This window comes from Erigeron canadensis, chromosome 4 (genome assembly GCF_010389155.1).
Source record: "Erigeron canadensis isolate Cc75 chromosome 4, C_canadensis_v1, whole genome shotgun sequence".
In the NCBI taxonomy this organism is placed as follows: Eukaryota; Viridiplantae; Streptophyta; class Magnoliopsida; order Asterales; family Asteraceae; genus Erigeron; species Erigeron canadensis.
In genome coordinates, this window is record NC_057764.1 from 34733464 (window position 1) to 34746308 (window position 12845).

At 30.8% G+C, this 12845-nt stretch overlaps 1 protein-coding gene across 1 annotated transcript; it reads right to left on the minus strand.

The window, feature by feature from the left end:
* Positions 1–9578: 9578 nt before the first annotated feature.
* Positions 9579–12297, minus strand: LOC122596020 (caffeoyl-CoA O-methyltransferase 1). The gene is made up of 5 exons (XM_043768517.1): positions 12056–12297; positions 11806–11885; positions 11021–11165; positions 10750–10881; positions 9579–9992 (listed from the first exon to the last, which is right to left on the minus strand). Exons 1-5 carry the CDS (start codon positions 12194–12196, stop codon positions 9699–9701), a joined length of 792 nt encoding a protein of 263 aa, XP_043624452.1. The 5' UTR covers positions 12197–12297; the 3' UTR covers positions 9579–9698.
* Positions 12298–12845: the final 548 nt, after the last annotated feature.

Below are 12845 nucleotides of genomic sequence, written 5' to 3' on the forward strand. Positions count from 1 at the left end.
TTGATTTATTTATTTATTATCCTCTACTAAATTTCGATATGGATCGATTAATAGATGTCAAAATATTACAAGCTAGTTTGGACCTCTAGATTCAACGAAAGTCAATAGAAGATGATGTCTAAAATGATAAGTTGACTAGTTAATACCAAGATGAGAAATTGATCGATAAGATAGAATTCCTTTTTTTACGAGACGTAGTGATAAAACTACAATTAACATATATTGTGTAAGTTATAAATTCAACATGGTTAAGTTTGTATATATATGAAAAACTTCCCTTGTATTATATACTCTGCTAATAGATAAGTGAGAGGCCAACAAACCATATTATATGCCTAATTATTTAGTGATAAGGCCAAAATTTTAAATTAAATACGAGCACCAACACACAAAATCAAGTTGCATAACTAGCGGATCTACTTAATTAGGGGTTTCTCTGTCATGAATTTGACCCGAGTGATATGCCTATAGTTTTTTTTTTTTACAATATTGTAAACTCAGTTAAGACAGTATAAGTTATTCTGAATGTCACTAAATAAGAAGTATTAACACATATAGTACCAACAATAATTTGCAAGACAAAGGTAACATGCCGCATACATAGAAATCGAAGGCATCTATTAGGAAGCTTGTTTCTGTGTAGTGACTAGTGAGTAAAAGTATATGTTTCAAAACATGCAATTATTTAGTTTTTTTCATAATTATACTATCTTAAAGCCCAGGACCATTGGGGCTATCTTACAATTCTGCGTTGGATACTTTCAATAGTTAAATATCTTTTAATGTCGTTGAAACAAAGAATTCAACACACATAAGCTAAAATAATATTTTTCTCATATTAAATGTCTAATTTTAATTTATCAACTCTTTTCTTTTAACTTTGATCATAATATCTTTATTTGTATTATATTGCTAATGAAAGTTATATGGCTTATATCTATGAAAAGTATATCTAAACTCAACTCGTCCATATATTTTATATATAAAATATTATATAATACAAACAAAAAATTATACGGTCAAAATTGAAAGCAAAAAACTTAACAAATCAAAATTAGATATTCAATATGGATTGGGGGAGTATAAGTAAGACAACATACTTGTTTTTTTCATTTTAAGTTTTCAGAAATAAAATTACTTTTTTAAAAAACGTAAAATTAGAATAATAGAGAAACTCATGCAAGATTTAGTTTAAGCAGCGTGATTTGGATCAGTGGTAAACACTGGCCTTTGGAGATATAAGTTAGAGGTTCGATCCTCATCTATATTATTTAGGTTGAACCGAAAATAGCCTCCCTATCTATATAGAGGTAAGGTTTGCTTACATCTTAACATCCTTCATACAATCATGGGCGGAGCCACTCTTGGCCTAGAGAGGGCCATGGCCCATCCAAAAGCACTAGCACATAGAGTATTATGTGTGACCAATATTATATTTTTGATCCATTAAAATAAAATGACACATCCTATTTTCTTTGTTAATCAATCTCAGTTGACAATTATTTGTTGCTATATATTAGACTATTAGTTGTTGGCTAGTATCACTTTTTCATTTCCGATTATTATTATTATTATTATTATTTTTTAAACATTATTGTTATTAGTAGGAGTAATAGTTTGTTGCTATACTAATAGTTCAACTTTACTATCAATTATGTTATATATCATCATAGTTTGTTATCTTATTAATTTATGATTTTATTTTGACATGTTTATTGTCTTATGAACCTATAAATTTTTATTTTGACATTAACTCATTCATTATTAAATTATTTATTAATGTAACTAATAAGTATTCGTCAATTAGATATACTTTATATAGTTTAGTATAAGGTTACGTTATTGTTTTGTTATAAACGTATTGCATATTTTAATTCAAAACTATGTGAACTATATGTCTGTTATTTATAAACTAAATTGATGTTGTTTCGATGACATTTTTTACTAGCATACAGCTGAAAAAAATTTTTTGACCCTTCCTAAATTAGGAACCTAGCTTCGCCCCTGCATACAATCTCAATGTATTGTACCTATAACCCGTAAAAAAAATAGTGGCTGTTTTCTCCTTTGTTCAAGATTTAGTCTAAGTTTTATAAATGGGTTTGGGGTTCGGTTGAGAATGAATGGGACATTAATTAAAGAGTGCGTAGAAATTTGTATGGGAGGACAAGTGTATTAGGGTTCACCCACAATCCCACATACCGTTGAATGGACTATTGGTTGGTTTCAAAAATAACTTCATAAGACCTACTTCTAATGGTCACATTTACTCAACCATCATTGTATAAGGTCCCAATCTCAATCAGGTGTAGTATGAGTTTTAAGTGTACTGGAATCTTCCTTCCTTTTTTGTCGTTACTCGGAACAATCGATTAATCTATACTTCCTTAATAAGCAAACTACCACACCTCTCTTTTAACACCTCTACCTTTAAAATGTCTTTTATGCCCTCCTAATTTACACTACCCTATTTTTTCTCCATCACGCTCATTACACACACATACGTTCATCCGATTTCTGATTTTCTCTCCCTCCCCCCTTCTCTGATTTTCTCCCCCCATAAACACCATCCACCACCGCCCCAAATACCACCATCCATCGCCACAATCCACCTTCTATGTACGCTATCCCCCCATAAACACCATCCACCACCGCCCCAAAAACCACCATCCACCGCTGTCGGCTTATTTTTTTTTCTTTTTCATCGCCGCCGCCCCACAAACCACCATCAAACCACCGGTGTTTTTTTCTTATTCCCCGCTGCATCGCGCGGGTACAACACTAGTAACATGTAAATTGAACCTTCAGCGAAGTATTCATTACCATTAATCAACTCAAATTTATTTTTATGTAGGTTTGTTTATTAAACTAGATTATTGTCCCGCGTAATACGCGGGTAAATATATTTTTATACATATATATATTTAAAATATTATTTTCTTAATTAATAATTAACAAATTAAAATATTCAATTTCACTTTATTAACATTTGTTTTTTTGACCTTGATAATTTCACAACACTTATTGTGTTGTTCATTAAGTCTTACTGATTAAATAAATTATTTAATGCCAAAAGTTATTGCTTATCAATTTCATCACAAATATCTCGATGTCATTCGGATTTTCATGTCGTATCATAAAAAATATCAATCATGACACATTTTTTAGATGGTGCAAAGGCATACAACCTTCTAAACCGAGTTGCGAGATTGCCACCATCAAGCCAATGATCATTCCAAAATCTTGTCTTATTTTCACTCCCAACTATTCTTTAATAACATCTTAAGGAAGCTAGCAATTGAGTGTGTCTCAAAAAATGAGGAACATATATTTTCCTATATATTATTACCATTTGTTTTACACAGGAACACAGACTCAAAACCACGAATCACATTGATGATTTTAAACCTAATGTAATTCAGATTTTGAACCACATGTCATATTCATTTGTACATATCAATGCTAAATTAAAAGTATCCAGACCACCAAAACCTAAACCACCCACTTTTTTACCTGACAATTGTCTTCTAGTAAATCCATTACATTTCATTTTCCGAGTTCGACCCCCCCTCCCCTTCTCCTCCCTTACCCCTTCCACCAAGAAAATGAAGTTGTGATCTTTATCAATCGAAATAGAGAAAAATAATATATCCTAAATACTTTGAATTGCCGAGTAGAATCCATCATAGAGAACGCATTAGTATTGAGATTAGATTTTATTCTATAATAACTTTACCAAATTTATGAAATATAACCATGGATGGAGTCCCCACTCCAACTTGGTGAATATTGTCTTATTTTCACTCCCAAATGTTCTTTAATAACATCTTAAAGGGGCTAACAATCGAGTGTGCCTCAGAGAATGATGTTCCATATATTATTATCATTTGTTTACACAGGAACACACTCTCAGATTCATGTATCACATCGATGATTTTAAAACTAACATAATTCAGATTTTGAACCACATGTCATATCCATTTGTACAATATCAATGCTAAGTTAAGAGTATCCAGACCACGAAAACCTAAACCACCCACTTTTTTACTTGACAACTGTCTTCTAGTAGATCCATTACATTTCATTTTCCGAGTTCGACCCCCTCCTCCTCCCTTACCCCTTCCACCAAAAAAATGAAGTTGTGATCTTTATCATTTGAAATAGAGAAAAAAAATAATATATCCTAAATATATTTTGAATTACCAAGTTAGAATCTATCATAGACAACGCATTAATATTGAGTTTTGATTTTATTTTGTAATAACTTTGCAAAATTTATGAAATATAACCATGGATGGAGTCCCTACTCCAATTTGGTGAATCTTGTCTTATTTTCACTCCCAATTGTTCTTTAATAACATCTTAAAGGGGCTAGCAATCGAGTATGCCTCCGAGAATGAGGAACATATATTTGCCTACATATTATTACTATTTGTTTTACACAGGAACGCAAATTCAGAACCATGAATCACATTGATGATTTTAAACTTAACGTAATTCAGATTTTGAACCACATGTCATATCCATTTGTACATATCAATGCTAAATTAAGAGTATCTAAACCACCAAAACCTAAACCACCAACTTTTTTACCTGACAATTGTCTTCCAATAGATCTATTACATTTCATTTTCCGAGTTCGACCCCCCTCCTCCCTTACCCTTCTACACACAAAAAAAATGAAGTTGTGATCTTTATCAATCGAAATAGAGAAAAATAATATATCCTAAATACTTTGAATTGCCGAGTTAGAATCCATCATAGACAACGCATTAGTATTGAGTTTACATTTTATTCTATGATAAATTTGCAAAATTTATGAAATATAACCATATGGAGTCTCCACTCCAATTTTGATACAATGTAAACTTTTTTTAAGGGTATTTTTGTAATTTTGTTCCTACAAAATGTTAATAAATAAAGAATACATACAAACATTGAGTTTATTATCACATGCCCCTTCTTTGAAAGTACATCACTTGGTTGGAAACATTATTTTTTAGACAAACCTCTCTAGAGTAAAAAATTTAAGTTGTTTTCATTTTAAATAGAATAGAAAAAAAAGGGTTGGAAAAAGGGTTTTTTTTTTTTTTGGTAAATGTACAGTACATTGATAATATAATTGTATGTAAAAATGTTATATTTTTTTCAAATTCCTTTATAATAGTAATCACAATAGTCATGCATATTTAGCTTACTATTTTTATTAATAGGGAATTGATCTATATATTTTATATGAAACATATATTAAATATTTCAAATTAAAATATGCTTTATTTTTTTCATATGCTATTAACTATTATTTTATTGGATAAGATCTAAGATAGATAGTGTTATTCTATTATTAGGATATATATTAGCTATTAATCTATTAAATATATTATATTAAAATTATTGTGTAAAAAGTGTAAATTTGTGATGGAAAATCAAAAAGTGTAAATTAAATATAGAGAGGATTTTTTTGTATAGTTATAAAAAGTATAAGTATTAATATTGTCATTTAATAAAGATAAAATAATTAAATTTTGATCTAATGGTTTTAAATTAAAGATGGAATCCATCCAAAGGTTCTTGTTTGTTTATGAATGATTTTAACACCTTGTTATATATATATTGATAGATGACAAACATGAATACAAAAATCAAATGCCTTCTTTAATTAAATTATTATTTAAGTTTGTTCATAAACGTCTAATAATTCGTTCGTGAAGGTTTGTATTGTATTGATTGACTTATCATGAATGTTTTAGGTACATACACTTTTTTTTTTTTCACACACATAAAAAAAGGAAACCAAAAATGTTAAATTATCTTGTTTCCTTCTCATTTAAATCCGACAACTGATTATTTGGTCAATGCTCACCATGAAAACCCAGATTCCAAGATTGAATTTTTTTTTGAAAGATGTAGATTATTTGCTCGCAACAGGGGATCTAACTTACGTTCTTTTAACCAGATCCGCGCTAGAGAGCCTCTCACTCTCAATACCTAGTAGCATGAGAAACCCCCCGTCCGAAGACATGACATTTAATTGAAATAAAACTCTACCCCTATGCAGAACTCAAACCTACTTCACTGGAAAACTTTTTTTATGAAATTCTTAAAAATGTGTTTCCCATTCCAACATGAAAAGTTGGTGCCATTAAGTTATAAAGAGATTGATTATTAGACCTATGTATTGAGATGGAACATCTAATAAAGACGTACACTTGTACTCTGAAATACCCTTTGAAGCTCTCTAACTTTAAAACCTACAAAATAAACGAATTTCAATAAGAAACCATTGTTTGAAAACCATTTGCTTCAAATGAATCAACTTTTGCAATCTGATTATAAGACAAAAAGCCTATATTTTATCTACTCTAACTTTAGCATGATTACCACGTCAGTAAACTCCTAATAAACAATGAGAATTGATAATAATACCACAAGTTAGGTATACTGTTTGCGATAGAAGTTGTATAGTGTGGTACAATAATGGGAAAAAACGGTACCAATAATTGTTAGGTAGTGTTTATTTAAAGTTTTAACAAAAAAATCATGACTTAGTCAAAATAACTTTATTCGTTAAGTTATCAAAAATATTTGTTTATTTGACTTAATAAACAAAAAATAATTATATTGATTTAATTAATACCGACATTATTTATCCATTAAGTTATTTTATCAATCCAGTCACTTAATAGTTAAAAATAATAATAATAATAACAACAACAACAATAATAATAACAATAATAATAATAATAATAATAAAGCTTAAGATCTCTGTAGCGTTTTTTAACTTGACATTAGCTATTTTCCATATGGCCAGGTTTTTAGGGTGGAAACGCAATTAGCGATTAACCGACAGCTAGCCCAACATTCAAACGTAAAGTAGGCCCAATTCAAGTTTAACAGTAATAGACCAATGGACTATTGGTCCAACCCCGATTCTTAGCGATTAACCCAAACACTGATTTTTATTCCTCCATCTTGTACTAGTAACAACTAACAAGTAGTAACTGTTAGAAATCCAGATTCCAGAAAGGGAAATATTCCGTCGCATATACAAGATGTGATGTTGGCTTCGGGCCTATTTGTTTTTTTAATCATTAAGTTGCTGAATTAATAAAGTGACTAAGTTGATAAGTAATATAGATTAAGTCAATCCACTTATTTTTAGTTTATTAAGTTAAAAAAACAAACATTTTGATAACTTAATAAATTTAGTATTGTTGATTAAATGTTAGGCTTTATAAGGAATTTATGATCCTTTAAACTTCAAGCTGTGTGAGTTACATATATGGTTGCATTTAGTCTTCTTTAATCAATAACTAGACACATGCCTGTGAGATACGGCAACGATGTTGGTAGTGGCGACGGTATGGTGGTGGCGGCACGGGTGATGATGACGGGGGAGACAGTGGCGACGGGTGGTGAAGACGATATATCGGTGGGCTATCAATATAAGCCCGTCATATTCGAACTAAAAATTGGTTAATATCATACACTCAGATCAACTTTGGTTAAACACGGTCGGATCGTGAGTTATTTGATGATTTCTGTTATTATTCTATTTCTAGAAATAATGTTTGAATTGAAAATTTGTATTCATGTTTTTAGACAATTATGTTTGAAGTTTCCTTTTTATTTTGTTTTTCTATTTTCCTATCACGTATACCTTTATAAGTTATTAGTATATTAATTAAAAAAAACTCAATCTGAATTCTTTTTTCCCAATTCGATTTTTTAAAAAATCATGCTGCCTCGATCCCCAACCTTGAGTTTTGTGTTGGAATATAGCTCGTATAGCAATACAAAACTTTAACAAAATATGACTCCAGTTTAATTAATAAATCATTTTACATGGCCATGTTTAGATGAGCTGGTCGATCACATGTCTTTTGTTAAGCATCAAGTTTTGGTGGATAACTTGATTCAAGTCTTCATGTAGCTTCTTCTCGAAATTTTGACATGTTTTTCGACTCTATTATCATACACATTCACTTCCTAATTATGGAAAGAAGTCGGTCACATCAATACATCATGTCATTAGTTAAGCCTTAAGTTTTGTTGGATAACATGGTTCGAGTCTTCGTGTAGCTAACTTAAATCTTCTATAAAATTTGACGTACACGAGATTTTATTGTACCCGTTTTATTATAAGTCCGGGCTTATTAAAAGGGATATTTGTGAAGAAAAAAAAAGAAACACATTTTATCCTTAGTTAGATTAACGGTTTTATCCAAATTAAATATCGTGTATTCGGGCGGTTTAGTTGGGAGTTTCTCCTCCTACTAGGTATTGAGGGCGAGGAGCTCTCTAGCGCGGACCCGGTTAAGACAACGTAAGCTAGATCTACTGTTGCGAGCAAATCATCCACACCTTTAAAAAAAAATTAAGTGTATTTTCATATTTTGGGTTTGTGGACTGTGGTTATATATATATACGAGGCAAGTACCCGCGCGTTGCGGCGTTGAGATGGTGGAGGTGATAGGTCATAGAGTGTGATAGCCAAATGCCTTAACCGTACGGGCTCCGCCCTCGAATTTAAAAATTCGTCGAAAGTATATTGAATGACATCTCTAATGAAAGAGCATCAAATTTTAATAATACCCATATAATTTTTATAATTTATCGATGTACGGTTTTTGAGATAAAAGATTTTGAATGAGTTGGAGGAAGAAATGATTTATGGAGGAGAGAGAAATAGAAATGATTGGTTGAGATTTGAGGAGAGAGAAAGAGTGTTAGGTAAATATAGAATTAATATATGGGTATTTTGGGAAAGTAAATATTGAAACTTAAAATATAAACATGGGAGATCTGCTTTATAATATAGTATAGATATAGAGATATATATATACTAGAGTGGTCCATAACGATTTGAAACCTCTAGTTATATATAGAACCCGAATGAATGGTTTAATTAATACTTTAATGGCTAGCGAGGACGATTTTGGTTAGTTACATCGATCCGGCCATCAATAACACACTTACACACGTACGTACATCACTAAATATAATATGGAATCTTCCCACAAATCATTATAATTACAAGGTTGGAAATAATCAAATAAGTTGTGCTTAAGTTTAGAGCTACTACGTAATTAAAACGTGCGGATTAATTCAAGATAACACAAGACTTTGTGTAACTTTTATTTATTGAGGTTGAGTTTATTTTAAATTTTAACATAAACAGGATATAGTAGATAGAGTAAATATATATAAAAAAAATAAAATTAAAGTTATTTCTTTTGTTTGATTTCAAATATATATTTTTGAAATTTTAACATAAACAGGATATAATAGATAGAGTAAATATACTCCTTCCGTCCCATCAAAAGTGTCATAATTTGAATTTTCAAAGTCAATTTTTATAAACTTTGATCTCAAATATATATTTTTGTGTTATATAAAATTTGATGAAAATTATACTAATGAAAACACGTCTAAAACATAATCATGTCCTAATAACTTCACACACACACAAACACTCTCTCTCTCTCTCTCTCTATATATATATATATATACTCAATATAATACACTTTGAGGACCCCATCACTTATCACATCGATCCATCATATCGTAAACCATAATACCAACATAAACATGACTCTCTTTATATTGGGGCCAACCCACAACACACATTGGGCGTGGACAACGTAATTAATAATATAAAAATAAAATCATATGATATGATATGCAGAAAAATTAAATCAGTTGATCCGACGACAGAGGGTGATTCCGTCGCCAACAGGAAGCATACAAATTTCGATCCTTGGATCAGCAGCCAATGCTTTGTTGAGCTCCAACACGAAATCTCGATAATACCTTACGTATTTTCTCATCGGTGCATCTGGAGGGGCAACCACGGAGCCATTCCATAAAGTGTTATCGTAACCTATTAACCCGCCAACCTTAACCAAATCGATTAGCCTTTTGTGGTAGTTAAGGTAGTTGTCCTTGTCAGCATCCACAAATATGAAGTCAAATGTTCCATGATACTTTCCCTAACGATCAATATTTATATCATTCATTCAATTAATTACCCAAAAACAAAATGCTTTTAGATAGAGGAAATTAATTTATCAAAAACATGAATTATATGAAATATATATATATATATATATAAACGTATAGCAAGCAAAAGATACAAATCTATAATATAACTAAAAGAGGGGGTTGGGGGTACACTTGACACCCCTAATCCTCCTCCTTTAGCTTAATACTCCCTCTTCATTAATTCTCTATTTTTTTAATGTTTATTTAATAAAAAATAACCAACCTTTAATAAAAAAATCTTTTAAAAAATATTTATCATTATTATTATTATTATTATTATTATTATTATTATTATTATTATTATTATCTACTTTTTTGTTTCCCTTTTTATTTAACTAAAGTTGAAAAAAAAGGGTAAACTTGAATCAGTATTCATATGGAGTTAATTTTCATATGTTTTTTTTAGCTTTCGTATTGATTAAGTTGTGATATTGGTCATACACTTTTTGTTTCTCTTTTTAATTAACTAAAGTTGGAAAAAAAAGATAGGAATCAATATTTATATCGTGTTAATTTTCATATGTTTCTTCTTTAGGTTTTGTATATATTAAATTGTGATATTGATCATACACTTTTTGTTTCACAATAATTATAAGATTTATATATCTTGAAACTACCCGTCCAATGGACGGGTCTGAGTACTAGTTAATTAATATATGGAGAAACTTAATTAGTAATAATTTGTCATCATATATGTATACATACATCGGCAATCATTTCATCAAGAAGAGGCATGGCAGGGCCTTCTTTAAAGTCGATTTTGTGAGCAACTCCAGCCTTTTCTATTATGGGACGTCCCAAATCATAGTTCTCTCTGTTTATATCCATAGCTAAAATCTGTAACATATCATAATAATATTTACATTTTGTAACTGTCGACATAATAATATATATTTAATTTCTTGAAAAAGTACTCGATCGTATATATAAAGTTGCGCGTTTTATCTACATATATATATATATATAATATATATACCTTGCCATCCTCAGGAAGAGCAAGGGCAGTTGCGAGGAGAGAGTAACCGGTGAAAACACCGATTTCCATGGTGTTTTTGGCATTTACGAGCTTCAATAACATGTTTAAAAACTGTCCTTCATCGGCTGATGTTGTCATAATATTCCTGATCCATCGAATATATATATATCCATTGTAATTAATAAACGTTATCTTTTGAGCCCGACCTTCATCTTTTAAATTCTAAAGTCTAAACGAATGTGTCATGCAAGCTAGTAGCGAGTGTGTCACGCACTTGTTTGTCATATATTCACTCTTTATTGAAATAGGGAAAAAGTGATTTATACTTCTTCATGTTATATTTTAATATCTTTTATGCTGTCAGGAACTACAAAAACTTTATTTCTTTATGGCCCGTTTTTTTCAAACCTTTTTTTTTCCCTTAATTTTTGGTTTAAATAAGAATTTTAAGTTTGAGCTGCTACTAAAGTTTAAAAACAAATCTGTCAGTATGTGTGATGTCACTATTTAATGAACTTTCGTTATGTCGGCGGGTATCCCGACCAGACTTTTGGTAATTAAACCAGACTATCGTTGCAAATTGTGGTGTTTTTGTCCATATCCAACTATTTGCAACGATTACTGACAAGGGGTCCGCTATTTTTTGCCAGATTTGCCATTACAGGCAGGGGGTCCGCACTGCAAATAGTAGGTGTGGTCGACATACCAAAAAAACTTGGTTGGGATATGGTGGGCGTTCTTTATACCATGCATATATATGTACAAGTTTTAGGGAGACTACTTACCATGGATGTTTTGCCGTGACCTCTCTAAGCTCTTTCATAGGCTCTGGCTCCCTTGGATACACACTCGTTTCAAGTATATACTACAAAACACACAAATATTCGAATAGCTTTTATACATCCATATTTTTATTTTTATTATTTTTTTTAAACGGCAGAAATATATGTATACTTTCATTTATTATTTTCATATTAAGCTGCGCGTGTCATATCACGAATAAATGAATTATTTACGCATATATATAGTATGTACCTGGTAAAGAGCATCACTTTGCAAGAGACTCTTGTGACCAACTTCTTGGTGCCGGCTCACGTGCTCTCCATTTGTTGACTCGGTTTTAGTCTCAACGTTACTCGTCTCATTTTCCGTCTCTCCATAATTATTGGTTGCCATTTTTTGGTTAGATTTTCAGGTCGTGTGTGTTTTTTGTGTCTTGTATACGTCGTAAAAAAAGGAAAGTTATTCTTATTTTTGGATTTTCTACAAGCAGTCCAACCACTAATCTGAGTTAACAATGCAACATTAGAGAGGGGTATATATAATGATGTGAAAGACCGGTTCACTCGGTTATTTTAAAGGTAGACCGGTCAGCAAACCGGTTGGGGTTGGTGTGTTTACAGTTGGACCCAACGCGTGGAACCCCAAACACCATCAATCAGTTGCTTTTGGATACTTTTGTTGGACGGTCTTGGTAAAAGTACTTCTCCCATTTTTTAATTATCTAACCTCTTTGGTCATACTATATTACTGACTCGTTTTTAATTTAAAGGCATACGGATGTAGCCATTTATGAAAAAATATTTATATAATGTAGTGAATTATTCGGGTGACTATGTGATGTATGCAATTATGTTTTTTAGGTTATGTGGTGTATGTTACCTAAATTAAATACGAGCACCATCACACAAAATGAAGTCGCATGACTAGCAAATCTACATAATCACTACAAAAAAAATTTCATTTATTCACATTTGCTTTTAACAAGTATGAAAAAATTGTTTAATTTGTTCACACTTAAAAAAGTATAAAAAATATTCACTTA